The 16,693-nt window shown below is 40.8% G+C and overlaps 1 protein-coding gene across 3 annotated transcripts in view; it reads left to right on the top strand.

The window, feature by feature from the left end:
* LOC124801001 (kinetochore protein NUF2 homolog) overlaps positions 1-14,655 on the top strand; it is a 101,563-nt gene extending 86,908 nt beyond the window's left edge. For all 3 annotated transcript variants that reach the window (XM_047263041.1, XM_047263040.1, XM_047263042.1), the window contains exons 7-8: positions 7,452-7,614; positions 14,286-14,655. In XM_047263041.1, coding sequence (XP_047118997.1) covers positions 7,452-7,614; positions 14,286-14,357 — 235 coding nt within the window. In that variant the 3' untranslated portion in view covers positions 14,358-14,655. The remainder of the gene's footprint in view (positions 1-7,451; positions 7,615-14,285) is intronic.
* The last annotated feature ends 2,038 nt before the right edge of the window (positions 14,656-16,693 follow it).

Below are 16,693 nucleotides of genomic sequence, written 5' to 3' on the forward strand. Positions count from 1 at the left end.
ACATCTCTGCTTTTTGTATTTAATGATAAAATGTAAAATATAACAAATGGAAATTGAAAACTATCATATCTTACACTATAGTACAAAAATTGCAGTTATCAATGAAAATGCTTAAATTATGTGCCTTGAATAATGATGAGACAAATGCAATATGAATTATGGGACTAGATCATTGCGAACATACATACATAAAAAAAAGCTTAGGATCACCTTGGTTATGAGAGTTCCAGAACCTGTACAGAAAATTGGAATAGAGATCAACATAAACATCATTTCCAATCTTTTTATTGCTCATGAAAACAAGAAGTTGCATGTTGTACCACCATACAGTGAGACCTTCAGAGATGGTGGTCCAGATTGCTGTACACACGAGGGCTTCTAATACCCAGTAGCACATCCACTTGCATTAATGCATGCCTGTATTCGTCACGGCATACTATCCATAAGTTCATCAAGGTGCTGTTGGTCCAGATTGTCCCACTCCTCAATGGTGATTCGGCATAGATCCCTCGGAGTAGTTGGTGGGTCACGTCATCCATAAAGTGATGTCATTATCCTGAAGGAGGTCATTCACAAGATGTGCACAGTGGGGTTGCAAATTGTAGTCCATGAAGACAAATACTTCACCAATATGCTGCCGATATGGTTGCACTATCGGTCAGGGGATGGCATTCATGTATCATACAGCCGTTACGTCTCCTTCCATGACCACCAGCGGCGTAGGTCGGCTTCACATAATGCCACACCAAAACAGCAGGGAACCTCCACCTTACTGCACTCGCTGGAAGTGTGTCTAAGGCGTTCAGCCTGATCGGGTTGCCTCCAAACACGTCTTTGACAGTTGTCTGGTTGAAGGCATATGTGCACTCATCGGTGAAGAGAACGTGATGCCAAACCTGAGCGGTCCATTCGGCATGTTGTTGGTTCTATCTGTACCGCACTGCATGGTGTCGTGGTTGCATAGATGGACCTCGCCATGGACGTCGGGAGTGAAGTTGCGCATCATGCAGCCTATTGCGCACAGTTTGAATTGTAACACTACGTCCTGTGGCTGCAGGAAAAACATTATTCAACATGGTGGCGTTGCTGTGAGGGTTCCTCCGAGCCGTAATCCTTGGGTAGCGGTCATCCACTACAGTAGTAGCCCTTGGGCGGCCTGAGCGAGGCATGTCATCGACAGTTTCTGTCTCTATATCTCCTGCATGTCTGAACAACATCGCTTTGGTTCACTCAGAGACACCTGGACACTTCCCCTGTTGAGAGCGCTTCCTGGCACAAAGCAACAATGGAGATGCAATAGAACCCTGGTATTGACTGTCTAAGCGTGGTTGAACTACAGACAACACGAGCCATGTACCTTCTTCCTGATGGAATGACTGGAAATGATCAGCTGTCGGACCCCCTATGTGTAATAGGCGATGCTCATGCATGGTTGTTTACATCTTTGGGCAGGTTTATTTATTTATTTATTTATTTATCTTACAGCTCGAAACATGTATTTAACGTGCATGGGTAATGTTATAATAATTACATTTAGATTATTGATACACAATATAAATAGATTACATGCTGCTAAGTAAAATCATCATTTAAGTATATTTAACATAGCATTCCTGAGGTCAAATCATGTCAGCACCATACTGTATGGGCACATCAATATAAGCCATTTTTTTAACTCGTTTTTAAAAATCCTACTCGAAAGCTGTTTCAGGTTGTTTGGCAGAGAATTATAAAATATTACTCCCTTAATGAATGGGGTATTTGTTGTTAGATTCAATCGTCTGCTCACCATATGAAAGTCTGATTTTTGTCTTGTATTGTAATCATGGATTTCCATATTCCTGTTTGTCACTTTTTTGTCTTTTTTCACTAATAATATTGATTGAAACATATATACTGCATATATAGTCATAATATTAAACTTAATAAACAGGTTTTTACATGAAGTTCTGGGTCTTACTTTTGCCATAGTTCTTATTACTCTTTTCTGCAATACAAATACCCTTTTTATATTGTATTGGCTACACCCACCCCACAATACAATTCCATAAGATAGATGGGGATACACCACCCCAAAATACGCTATTTTTATTGCTTCGATATCTAAGTATTGAACCAATCTCCTTAGTAAATACAGACTAGGTGTTATTTTACCACAGACATGATCTATTTGCTGATTCCACGAAAGTCTGTCATCTATATATATCCCCAGAAATTTACATTCTGAACAGGTATTTTCCTGAATGTCCTCATTTACAACAGTATTTTTATTTGAACTACTTGTCTTAAATTAAATTAGTTTTGTTAATATTGACCCTCAGGTTTTCTTTTTCAAAATGTGTTTGGGCTTTTTCAACAAAATTCTTTACCACTGAATTTAGGTCATCATTACTACGTGCCCAGCAAACCCCAGAGGTGTCATCAGCATACATAGTAATATGATGACTGGTGTCTAATACTTTTGGGAAATCATTCACATAGCAAATAAACAAGAAGGGGCCCAAGATAGAGCCTTGTGGCGCACCAAAATTTATATTCCTTACCTTTGATCTTCTTTTTTCGATTACCTCTCCATTATCATACACAACTTACGTGCATTGTTGTCTATCTTTAAGGTAAGATTGTATTAAAAGCAACAGGTTTAGTGACATCTCTGAACAGTCAAAGGGACACTGTCTGTGATACAATATCCACCGTAAATATCTATCTTCAGGAGTTCTGGGAACTGGGGTGAAGCAACCTTTTTTTTTAAATTTTTTTAATTTTTATTCTTTTTATGTGTGTACAAAGGTAGAAAAGGGAGAGAGATACAGTGTCAAGAGATGTTCTTTCATTTGACATATCGCTAATAGTGTCTTGTTGCCATTTCTGGCCAGTGCATTTCAGAGGCTATGGTAAATATTTAGCATTGATTTCACTGTTAGAGTATGATACAATTTCTTATCATTATACTCTTCATCATGGGCTGCAAAGGAAACAGCTCAAGATTTGAATGATCCATAAGGACAATAGTGTCTTATGTCAGTCTGAGGTACTGCTTGCTTGTCTCTCACTAGTATATCCTGTGCAAGAAGTGGAGAGATATCATATTGAAGTGAAGTCCTTCATTGTGAAAAATGTTATGGGTTCCCAGATTGTAGCAACTGCAGTCAGTAGTTGTAGATATTACTGATGACGTGATGTTTACTATAGCATCTTGACTGCCATTTGTCAAGTATGATGATGCACCCGAGTATGTTGGCAGAAACATGGCAGTCAGATGATGCATTTGTGGCAGTTGCAGTCACCAAAGAAATGCAGTGCTCCTGGTGTTATTGTCTTACCACTCCTTAAACAAGGTGTGACACAAAAAACCGATCCAAGTACAGACTGCTTGCCAATTATGCATGAATTGTTGCCCACCCCTAGCAGGTACAACAACAAATAGATACACATTTAATAATTAGACAACAGAGAAATAACAATAAGCTAATCCAAAGGTCTACGTTCACTGAATTGATCTTGTCTTTTACGTAACAGTAGGTGCTGAAAATGACCTCTTTGTGCTTCAATGCAATTTTGCGTGCACCCTAACATGTTGATATACACTTTGTACAACTCTGCCACAATAGTTCTCAAAATATGGTTATGAATATTGTCCACAGTCTCCTCTTGTTATTGGGTTATTTGTACACACTATTTCCGTTAGACTGCCTCACAGGTAAGTCGTGATTGGTTAGGTCCAGCAAACTTGATGACCACAGCCCTTTGCTGACAGTCCATTTTCCTATGAATCTTTCATAAATTTGAGAGATTGATTCATGTGAAATGTGACAAGTCACCCCATCCTGTTGAAAGACAGCATACATATGTTTATGGGGGTCAACTACGCATAAAATTCCTGTTTGAAACTAGTGGGACCCACAATCTGACATGCTGATATGACACACAACATGCAGATTCTTTCACCATGAACAGATTCCTCATTAATTGTATAGGGATTGTTTGTTGACCTGTGGCTGGTGTTCAGGTAGTTCAAATGTCCTGTTAGATGGAACCAGGCTTCATCGCTCATTAAATACAGCAGCGGATCCATCATTCCATTCTCATTGACATAGCCATATAAAGTAACTCTCACATTTTGAGTTATCTTCCTCCTTCAGTTCTTGGACATGTCATGTTGTAGGGCTTCATCCCTATGTGGTGTGAAACAAGATGACAAGAACTAAGCAAAATGTCCACTTCTTCCGACAATTTGTGTGTTGACTTCTTTGTGTTCTGGACCATTCATGCTTGAATATCTGTGATCACAGTATATATACGAATGGATAGGATTCGATTCTTCTGTGAGTTTGCAACTGACCCTATAGTACACCACTTTGTCACCAAATCATGTATACTGCTGGAATGGAAAGGCCAGGAAGTGTTTTTGCAAAAATGTCACGTGTTTCCTTACATGAACTGGTAGACAGGGGTGTACACATCCTCTATTGCAATTTTTTCTTGGAGGGGATACATCTCGCTGAGAGGTTTGCTTCACACATCTTAACCAAATCACAATGGCTTTCGTACTTACAATACAAAACGTTGCAGCAGCTTCGAAACAATAGATGATAATTGACGGACGACAATGAGGAGTCTAGTATTCAAGGCTGGTTTTTCATGTACCATTCTATATGATAAGGGCTTTTCATAAATTGATCTCCAATTAGCCTTTAAAAAAAGAAAAAAATACATATTTTTTTAATGTAGGATCTTCTTAGATGTTCATGACTCCATACAGCAGCCACCCAAATTCAAACATTTATCATATTATGACAACAGGTTCTTTGTTCCTTTCCCAAAGAATGTTGGTGCCTGATGCTTCAACGAGTTGTTGAAACCGTCCTTAGCTCATTGTCATTCATGAAGTGCTGAGTAACCAGCAGAGCTTCATCTTGGGGAAGAGATGAAAGTCATTTGATGACAAGTTCCGACTACAGGGAGGATGTTGAAAAATCTCCCAGCTAGAGTTTTTTCTTTGTTTGATTCACTGTATGGATTGGGTCATGCATTGTCACGAACAAGAATGATTCCTTTGGTAATCATCCCACATTGTTTGTTTTTAGTTGACTTTTGCAGTTTTGTGTGTCACAATAAACCTGTGATTTCACAATATTCTTAGATGTTACTCTTATCAAATCAGTTGCAAAATTCCTTTCTGATCTCAAAAAACTGTAATTATTTTGCTGTTTGATAGCATCTGAAGCAATGTTTTGGTTTATTAGGAGAATGAGTGTGCTTCCACTGTTTGGACTGCTCCTTTGTTTCAGAGTTCACGTTCTCCACCTGCGTCTCCAGTCACAATCCTATTCAGAAGTTCCTCTTTACTGTAGCATTGAATGTCAAAACTGAGCCCATTCTTTCAGTTTTGTGAACACTGATTAGACTTTCCTTTTAATTACAGTTACAAAACTTACAGTAACCTAAACTCTAAATGACAATTAAGAAGGCTGTCCTTGAAATATAAGGCAAATCTTGAGACTGTTCGGAAATTGTGGACAGATGACTTGCATGCACAATTTCGCCAGCATATTTCACAGATTCATCAGTCATTTCTCAATATCTGGTCTACTGCATCAAGTGGTTTAGTCAAGGAAGATATGTTATATTTTCTCCTTTGTCTAGCACTTATGGAACATATACAAATTAATCTATTGCTAATTCCACGCTTTTATGAGACCTGAAGCTACACTGTTCCTTACACAGATTTTTCATTGCAAAATACCCCAAAAGTGTATTTTTCATCACAGTTTTCATTACTTTTGAAATTGAGAGTAAAGGGATTACCCTGTAATTTTCTCTGTCACCTTTCATATGTAAAGGCAGGGCCTTTGCATGCTATTGTGACACGGGGAAGCAAACTGTGGTGTAGGATTCATTTATGATCTGTGCTAAAGGGTCTTTGATATTGTCTGTACAGTCCTTGAGCGATTATAGACACTTTATCTACACCTGCTGAAGTTTGATGTTTTAGGTGCACAACATTGCTTAGTTCTTCCGCAGTGGTGGGTCTTGGCATGGTTCTGGTGTGTGTAAGCTGTATTTTGTCAAATTGCTTTTGTAGCTTGGTAGCTATGTTGTTGAAGTATTAATTTGCAAAGCTTATTCTTTTCTGATTATGTATTGTGGTATGATTGTGCCAGAATTGTATATTTATTATTATTTTTATTTTGTCACCTTTAGGTGACATTTCAGACTGCTGTGATTGTTTTTTCTACCTTTTCAGTAAATTTATCATTTTGGGACTTTTTTGGCACTAGTTAACTTTTTCATATAACTTGTTGTATTTGTGATCATAATTTTGAAATGCAGGATTGTTTTAGTTGTAATGAGCAAGGAGGGTAGTGAATAGTGTCTGTCCAATGATCGGCCGTGAATGCAATACTGCCTTCCCTGTAGTGCTAACAGTACTTGAGGCAATTCATCTCATTGTGTTCCTTGCATAATATGCAGCACTGTCTTAGACACTAAGGCTAGTCATGACTTATTATAGAAGTTGAGTACATGATCTTGCTGTTGTAAAGTAGCATTGACATGGAAAAATGGCAGACTGTCAGGATCAGATGGCATTTAACAAGGCTGTGTTTTGTGAGACTGTGGAGGATGTAAGATGAAAACTGATACAGTGTAAAAAGTTGCAAATGCATCCCATTATAAGAGAAGTGATGTCTGGAATACGTTCCATTCTATGCTCCACAGTTTAGAAAAAAAGCATACAAATTTCATTCAATGTAACAAAGTTGTTGTATTCTTGTTTATTCCACCTCCACCATGAAGAAACATATGTGCTGTTTTAAGCAAAAACTGGACACGGACCAGTGTCACCATTAAGTCCCTGCAACCAAAATGCGTGCTATTTCTGTATTCTTTTGGTCACGGCATCTTAGGTATATGGGCTAACAGCAAGTTGTGTAGCTTGTTAATTTCTCTAATTTTTTTGAAGACAGGTTTGAATTTTTTAAAATACCTGATCACCATTTAGAGAATGCACTTCATCCTCGTGTCATGTTTTCTTGTACTGTTGTCACAGACTCAGTACTTTGTCAAAAGTGTGTGTGTGTGTGTGTGTGTGTGTGTGTGTGTGTGTGTGTGTGTGTGTGTGTGTGTGTGTGTGTCAACAGGCAGTGGTGGAAACGGTGAATTAGGTGTTGACGTTACAGGATCGCTGGCGAGAGTTTAAAGTGCGTGTATGGAGCTTATTTCTGATCTCTAACAGGCTTCCACACCCTGTTACGCAGTGTTGAAACAGCCTGCTTTAAAGGCTACAAATTTGGGAAATATTTCAAAAATGAATCCTGTTATTAACATTGTCTTTCAGATTTTAATTGAAATTAATGTATAACCACATTTTTATTATAATTGTTAATATTCACCATTAGTTAAGGTGCTTTTATTAAAAACTTTAACATTACATATTTTTCTTGTATTAGGAAGATTGCACAAAAATTTAAAAACATAGAAGACAGTATGCATACAAAGCAAAATAATGTGAAAGAACTTGAGGAATATAAAGTCAAAATTACTAAGGAGGAGGAAAAACAAAGTTATGCTCTGCTGAAAATTGAAAAGGAATCTGAAGAAATCATTCAGGAGGTAAGCTATATATGTATCTAAAAGGCCCTCTTCTGTAGTTTGTTTCAAAGTCAAGTGGGGGATGGGGATGGCGGGGTGTGATTCTGAAGTGGGAGCTGTATTTGTCTGAGTGTGATAGGAGGAAACTAGGCAGAAAACTTGTTTGAGGTCAAGATCAGCACGCATTGTGCGTGTTCAAGAGACTTCATTCAGTGTGTGTGGTAGGAAATCTGCAGGTTCGTTTAAAGTTATTTATTTTGAAGAAATAAAAGTCACAGAACTAGTGCACTTCGAAATTTGTAACACAATACTCTAACATTTGGCACTCAGTTATGATCATAAATTAAAATGTATAATACTTTCTTTGTTCATAGTATCTCTAGAATTCTTCTCTTCATTCAATTACTATTTAATGCAAAAAATATTACTTAAAGGCTTATTTTTTTTAATGCTATCACAATTAAATTCTTTTGTTTAAAAAGAAGTCCTCTTTTTCCAGCCGTGTCCAAAAACAGATACACTGTGTCTTGTCATCAAAGACAACTAACATTCATGTCCTACACCTGATGTCCAATCATAAAGGAGTGCACCCTTTGTCACCCAGTACCACCCAAGATTGGAACCATTAAATCATGTTCTCCTCTTGGGCTTGGCCTCTCTCTCATCATGCCCTGTCATGCTTTAAATACTCTCCACCTTGCCCTCCACCCCGAAAAGTGGTATTCCCTCTTCATCCAAACTACACACTACACAGTATCCTTATACATTGCTATGTCCCTTCCTGCCCCATAGATCAATATTCCTTCAGTTATGTCCAATGACTGCCACCTCCTGTTGCAGAACTGTCACTTGCATTTTTTGCCCCATTGAAGGCATAGCCAACTGTCAAATTGGCAACATCATATATTAACTTATCTACAAGCACAGCACACCAGTGTGAATGAGTATGGCCGTGAACAAACTATCTAGTCTAATGTCCACTACTAAACTGTGGGCAAAGGCCAACTAGACCAACAAAGTGCAGAACCAGAGTCCACCTCTCTCCTCACCCTTACCACTCCCCACACTCCTACCTTTTGCATGCCACCTAATGTCCGTAAACCCAATCACCCAGGATGCCCCATTGTGGCCGGTTACTGTGCCCCCACTGAGAGAACCTCTTCTCTTGTAAATCAACACCTTCAGCCTATTACCCGGAACCTTCCCTCCTATATAAAAGATACCAAACATTTCCTCCACTGACTCTCCACTGTTCCTGTTCCTTTACCAGATGGTACCCTGCTCGTCACTGTTGATGCTACCTCCCTTTACACTTACATTCCTAATGCCCATGACCTTACCGCTATTGAACTCTGCCTTTCCCAACACCCGACGGGTTCCAAACCAACAACTTTCTTCCTAGTTTCCATGAACAACTATATCCTCACCCGTAATTACTTCTCCTCTCAAGGCATTACTTACATGCAAACCCAAGCACAGCTATGGACCCCTGCATAATACCATCTTATGCTAACCTATTCATGAACCATCAAGAGGAATCTTTCCGAACCACCCAAAATTCCAACCCCTCACCTAATTCAAAGTCATTGATTGCATCTTTATGATCTGGACCAATGGTGAAAATGTGCTATCCACATTTCTCCTGAACCTTAATGTCTTGTCCCCCATTCGCTTCACGTGGACCCCTTCAACCCAACAAGCCACTTTCATCAATGTCGACCTCCACTTCAGAAATGGCTACATCAGTACCTCACCTCCACATCAAACCTACCAACCACTACCACCACTTTGACAGGTGCCACCCATTCCACACCAAGAAGATCCTTCCATATACCCTAGCCACATGTGGTCATCGTATCTGTAATGACAAACAGTCTTTCTCCAAATATACTGAGGGTCTCACTGAGGCCTTCAGAGACTGAAATTACCCTCCCAACCTTGTCCAGAAACAGTTCTGCATACCTTGCACCACCAGTCACCTGCCATCCCCTCATACCCACAGTCTGGCCACAAAGGACCATTCTTCTTGTGTCTCAGTACCACCAAAGACTGGAGCAACTGAGTCACATTCTCCACCAGGGTTTCAACTATCTTCCATCCTGCCCTGAAATGAGAAATATCCCCCTCCTCCTCCCCTGTCCTGCCCACAGTGGTATACCACTGTTCCTCCAATATATGCAATATCCCTGTCCATCCCTACTTCAGCCCTGCTCTCAAACACTTTCCGCTCAGCTCATATCCCTACAATAGACCCAGATGTGAGACCTGTTCCATACATCCTCCCACTACCACATACTCCAGTCCTATCCCTGGCATCTCCTACCACATCAAAGGCAAGGCCACCTGTGCAAGCAGCCATGAGATCTTCAAACTTAGCTGCAACTACTGTGCTATATGTTCTACGTGGGCATGACTACTAACAAGCTGTGTTCCACATGAATGGTCATCACCAAATTGTAGCTAAGAGACAGCTGGACCAACCAGTTGCTGAATGTGCTGCCCAACACAGTGTGCTTCACTTCATTGACTGTTTCCCAGCCTGTGCCATCTGGATTCTTCCCACTAACAGCTTTTCTGAATTGCATAGGTGGGAACTCTTCGTACAACAAATCTTTTGTTCCTGTAAACCCCCCTCCCCACACTTCAGCTTTAACTTTTGATAGTCCCTGTACTACTACACCTATGCCCTTTCTTGCTCCCACTGCAAACAGCACACAGCTCCTATCCTGCCAATGCTCCTAAAAGTCGTTTCCTCTTCTCTATTTCTACCTCTCTCCCCTCCCTTTCCCCATCCACCTTCCCCCCCCCCCCCCCCCCTCCCAGCACAGTTCTGGTGCAGCACCTGGCAGCTACATTCTGTTCCCACCATGCTACACACTCCAACAGGCAGCACTAGCATCTTTCCCCACCCCTGCCATGCTATACCTCCCCTTTCCAGTTTTGTGCCTTCTCCTTACACCCATCACCCACCCAAGAACATTGCTGCTCATGTTGAACATGAATTTGAGTTTGGGCCTTGGTGGCCGGAGGCCGTAGGTTTTGTGTGTGTGTGTGTGTGTGTGTGTGTGTGTGTGTGTGTGTGTGTGTGTGTGTGTTTTCTGTTTCTGCAGAAGGGGTTTGTCCATACAGAAACTTATACAAGGGGTGTTCAGTAAGTAAGTTTCCTTATTTTATATAAAAAAATCACAAAATTTATCAAGTATAAACAATTTTAATGACATTGTACAATGGTTCTGTTACTTTTGTACATAGTCACCAAGCTTTTCCAAGCATTTTTTGTAATGTGGCACAAGTTTCTCCAACCATTGTAGCAGATTGGATCCTGTGCTCATAACCAGCTGTTCACTGTTGATGTGACTTCATCCTTAGGTTGGAGTGCTCATCTCGAAGATAACTTGAGTTAAAGGAACACATGAAAATGACTTTGGGCAATATGTGGTGAATATGAAGGATCCAGGAACATGTCCCAGTTGAATCTTATGAGCTCCGCCTGGATCATTCGAGCCGTATGACACCAAGAATTGTTATGAAGGAAGAGAACTTTGTGAGACAAGAGTCAAGGGCGTTTTTTGATGGCAGTTCAAGACATTCAAATAACTCTCTGCATTCATTGTGGTCTTGCAAGGCAGGTAATGAATGAGCGAAACCCTTTGACTGTCCCAAAGGGTAGCTGCCGTAACTTTCCCCGCCAAATGTCTGTTCTTTGCCTTTTTTGGGACACTTCCAACAGGTTTCTTCCACACATCTTGAAATTTTGTTTCAGGAGTTGAATGATAGACCCAAGTCTCATCCCCAGTGACAAGCTGTTTGAAGAGCAGAACTGCCTCTCTCTGATCCTCTTACAGAAACATTATGGCTGAATCCATCTGCTGCTGCTTGTGGACGTCACCAGCAAATGTGGCAGCCATCTTGCACAGACTTTGCAGTAGTGAAGGTGCTCTGTCAGGATATTTGTGATGGATGAGCATCCAGTTCCACCCCCAGGAGGTAGCATTAGTATGTTGTCAATGGTATCATAACAATCTCCTTCCACAATACTGTGAACTGCAATAAAGGCATCATCACATGTCATTGTAGTGGGACTCCCTGTGTGCTGTTTGTCATGCACATCTCTGCTCCCTTCTAAAAGCTGTACACACCAACATTGAACAATTTGGATGCTCATACAGCCTTCACAATAGACAGAGGTTAAGTCCTGATTGATATCCACAATGGATAGCTGTTTTGCTGTGTGTGTGTGTGTGTGTGTGTGTGTGTGTGTGTGTGTGTGTATGGGGGGGGGGGGGGGGGAGAGAATGACAGAGTGTAGCTCACAAGTGAACACACTTTGTAATGGTAACTCCATGCTAGCTGGCAGTGTGTTAGCGAGATACTGCAGTATGCAGCATAAGCAAGTGTAAGCATTGTCCACAGTATCAGTTGAACTTGCCAGCCCTTCGCATGTCACGTGCACATTTTAATTTGTGGAGACATAAATGTGTGAAACTTGTCTATTGGCCAACCCTCATATAGTTACAGTATTCTTTTCACTGTGCCTGCCTGTGGTTAGATGCCTGCTCTATGTGGTGAGTAGCAATATAGTCTTTCTGTAGTGTTATATGTATTATTTTATGTCCTTGTGGTACCAAATGTGTGTGCAGTTAAAACCACCAATTTGCGTGACCTACATTTCTGAACAAAAAGGGATTATGCCAAGATGAGCATTTAAAATACACAACTGAAGAGAGAGGAAGATTTTTTAAGTAGGTGACTGCAAGTCTAGCGATCTTCAGGTATTTGAGGTACTTTTTGTTACTGCAAAATGCCTCACCCAGGAAATGGAAATGTGGAATGCCTTTCACTCCAGTTAATGAAACATTCAGATACATGGTCAAAAATATGCAGATGCACCACAATAGACCAATAACATACATGTAAAGTGGCTACGAGAAGTCAAATTTATTTACAGGTGGTGTTCAGATGCTTACTGAAAATGAACTATAAACCAAGAGATCAGTTGTATTTGTACTTCTTAGTTAACATAGGAGACAATTCAGTATGGTGTGAATCATGCCTGAATATGTGCTCACACATGATGCTATTACTACACACAGTTCTGGGAAAGACTTTTGGACCGTAGTGATAGCAAATTTCCATGGAGACAGTGACCTGATTTTACAGAATGATGCGCATTCACATGTAATGCACAGTCAACCAAAAGCTACAGAAACACAAAAAGTCAAGAATAGAATGGGCAGCAATGTTTCTAAATATTAACCCTAATGCACAACTATGGGGTGCTATGTTGATATCTGATCGGCCCTTCCCAGTCCTTGCTGTAACCGTTCCGTTCTGTGTCCCTTACACTCTCTCTATAAACTGATATCTTTGGGGAAAAATAGAGGAAGGATTGTGAGGCACTATACACCCCATCAAGAAAGAAGTGGTTAGAGACAGTACATGAGCTCAGGGTCGCCATCGATTGGGTGGGGAATTATCTATGACCTGTTGTCAGGTATTGAAGTAACAAAATAGTTTCTCCGAAAAGTGATGAGTACATGTTTCTCATCAATATAGATCACAATTTGTATTAAAAATTTGTCCTTTTTTATTTGTTTAGATGCTCTAAACCACTTGATCAGAGACAGAGCAAAAGAAAAAAAATATATATATATATATATATAAAAACAAAGATGAGGTGACTTACCGAACAAAAGCGCTGGCAGGTCGATAGACACACAAACAAACACAAACATACACACAAAATTCAAGCTTTCGCAACAAACTGTTGCCTCATCAGGAAAGAGGGAAGGAGAGGGGAAGACGAAAGGAAGTGGGGTTTTAAGGGAGAGGGTAAGGAGTCATTCCAATCCCGGGAGCGGAAAGACTTACCTTAGGGGGAAAAAAGGGACAGGTATACACTCGCACACACGCACATATCCATCCACACATACATATGTCTGCTTGTGTCTGTATGTGTGGATGGATATGTGCGTGTGTGCGAGTGTATACCTGTCCTTTTTTCCCCCTAAGGTAAGTCTTTCCGCTCCCGGGATTGGAATGACTCCTTACCCTCTCCCTTAAAACCCACTTCCTTTCGTCTTCCCCTCTCCTTCCCTCTTTCCTGATGAGGCAACAGTTTGTTGCGAAAGCTTGAATTTTGTGTGTATGTTTGTGTTTGTTTGTGTGTCTATCGACCTGCCAGCGCTTTTGTTTGGTAAGTTTCATCATCTTTCTTTATATATATATATATATATATATAAAGGAATTGCGTGAATGTTTGCAAGACTGTGAATTCTATAGTAAAAAAGTTAACAGGAAATGGGTTGGCTACATTATATGTGAGAATGACAGCAAAGAAGCACCATGCCCTTGCAAAATCAATGTTGCATTTTACACCTCATTGAATGTTGTACAATGTATGAATTATATGTATATGCACTATCATTTCTGGCAACAAACATTACACCAATATGATATGTTATTTATCGAGTGAGTACAGTGTGTATGCCTTCATTCCATACTAAGAATTGTAATTGTATCTCTGCATTTCGTGAGTGATATTCTACAAACTGAATTCTTCCTAGCACTAAAGTAAAGCGTAGAACCAAAAGTAAATAGCTCACTTAATGTGCATTACAGTAACATAGTAATTAGCGATATTTGCAATGAATTTCTTTTTATCATCACCTTTTTCTTTTCATTATTTGAAGGCGCGGGAGCTGATCCATGCATTCAATCACTTACGACAAACTGTTGCAGAACTACAAAGGTCGAAAAAGTGATGGAACACATCAACACACTTCAGCTTGTGGACGAGTAATAGTGATCTTTCTGCCTTCCCCTCCAGCCAGCTACCACTTGAGATATTTTTTATATGTATATTATCCAGCTAGTTTTAAAACTGTACAGTAGTTAACTACTGGTGAATAAGCGATACATTTTTGTGTTTCCTTGACTCCATAAAGTATTGTTTTAACTCTTTGGAAATCACAATCTAAAAGCTATTCATATTTTAGTCTATAAAAATAAGTGATTTACTGTATCGTAGACTTAATTCCAATAAATTTTAAAAAATCACTGCACCTTTGTTCCATTTTCGTAAAGGCTTCAGAATGTTTTTCTGTACAGGAATTTTTGTCAAGAGTCATAGAAACTAGCAATGTCAAAGAGCTGTAGATGGATATTATGTGGCATTTCAGTCTCAGACTGCTACAAGGCCATGGTTTATGAAGATTCATTTGAACCGATAAATGATTTCAGCCACAATTCAACTCTGCTATAACCATGCCACTTTCCCTCTAAATCTATATAGAATCAACATTTAAGATTCCTTTACATGTGAGTGTGATTCTGTAATACTGATCTTTCTGCCTTCCCCTCCAGAGACATTTTGATGAACATATGACCTCCTGCAATCCTCCGTTCCCTTAGCCCCCTGGCGTCATCTTTTGCTAGGTCCTGTCTCCACCTGCCTATTCCCTAGCCAGCTCCCACTTCAGTATTACAGTGCTACACATGCCTCCTATCCTGTGAATGCACCTGCATGGTCCTATCTTCTTACTTCTCCCCCCCCCCCCCCCCCCCCCCTCAATCCCACTTCCCCTCCAGCACAGCCTCCAGACACTGCTTCTAGCAGCCCTATCTTGTCCCCACCACATCACCGCATGCTCGCACAGGCAGCACTAGCAATTTGCCCACTCAACCCTGTTATCCCTCCCCCTGCCCACCCTACATCTCTTTCTTGCTAGACTACCCACCCTAGCTACACTGTCATGTCAGACTCAGTCACAGTCAGGCCTTAGTGCCCGGAGAGTGGCCATGTGTGTGTGAGTGTTTTCCACTTCCAGAGAAGTACTTTGTTGAAACGTGGAAATATTTCTAGTGTTCCTTTTCTGCTTTGCCTGTCTGCAACTCACCACCTCCTGTACATGGTGAATAGCCATCTCTCCTCTCCATATTATTGCTGTTATTCCATCCTGGACTTCCATTGTTTTGTGTGTGACTGATTCTTATCTAAAGTCAGAGCCTGCATATAAATCTCTAATACTTATCACGCACAATGAGAAGTAAAACAGCTTCATACTTTGTTACCAAAGCAAACATTCTGTGGTCTCCAGAGTTCCAGTCCATAATATTACACTGTAATAAGGGGATATTATTCTAATGTTTCTGTGGAAAATGCCTAAACTTGGCTTCATGAAAATTGGCTGTCACAAAATCATGATTTTTTGCAATAATTTTTTTATTAATTGTTAATAGTTTAGGAGTAAAGGAGACCACTCGCCGAATAGCATAAGCTTTGAATCACTAACAGGCACACGCGCGCGGGCGCGCGCCCACACACACACACACACACACACACACACACACACACACACACACACACACACACACAGTGCTCCCACAGAGTGCCTGTTGGACTCACAATGCTGGATTGTTGTTCACCAGGTGAACTGGGGGAGGGAGGGGGGGGGCTGTCAAGTATGGTGACTCGAAGGAGAGAGAGGCAGGAGACAGGAAGTGGAATTCAGGGGGGGTACCAAGCAGTTCTGAGGGAGGCTGCCAGTTTGGTGTTTAGGAATGTGGAGAGGTAGAGGTGGCAGTTGCATGGGAGAGGTATGTGATGCACAGGTACCAGAGTAGGTGGGGATCATCACCGGATGATGGCGATGTGGATTGGGTGAGGGTGACAGGACAGAGGAAGGCGAAACTGTTGAGTCAAGGGTGTGGTGGTAATGACTTAATGATGATTGAGGCCAGGATGGTTATGGGAGCAAAGTATGTGTTGCATGCAAGAATAGCTTCCATCTATGTAGTTCAGAAAGCTGGTGGCAGAGGGAAGGATCTAAGTGACCTTGGTTGTGGAGCAGCCATTGAAATCTAGCACGTTCTGCTCAGCTGCATGTTGACCCACTGGATGGTAAAGTTTGTTCTTGGCCACAGTTTGGCAGAGCCCATTAATTCTGGTGGACAATCGGTTGTCTTACCGACATAACAAGCTGTGCAGTGATTGCAGCAGAGTTGGTGTATGGCATGCCGCTTTCACAGCTGGTCCTACCATGATTGGGGTTGATAAGTCTGTGGCATAGCTACAATAGAAAGTGCTGGGTGAGAGGAT

Source organism: Schistocerca piceifrons, chromosome 1 (genome assembly GCF_021461385.2).
Source record: "Schistocerca piceifrons isolate TAMUIC-IGC-003096 chromosome 1, iqSchPice1.1, whole genome shotgun sequence".
In the NCBI taxonomy this organism is placed as follows: domain Eukaryota; kingdom Metazoa; phylum Arthropoda; class Insecta; order Orthoptera; family Acrididae; genus Schistocerca; species Schistocerca piceifrons.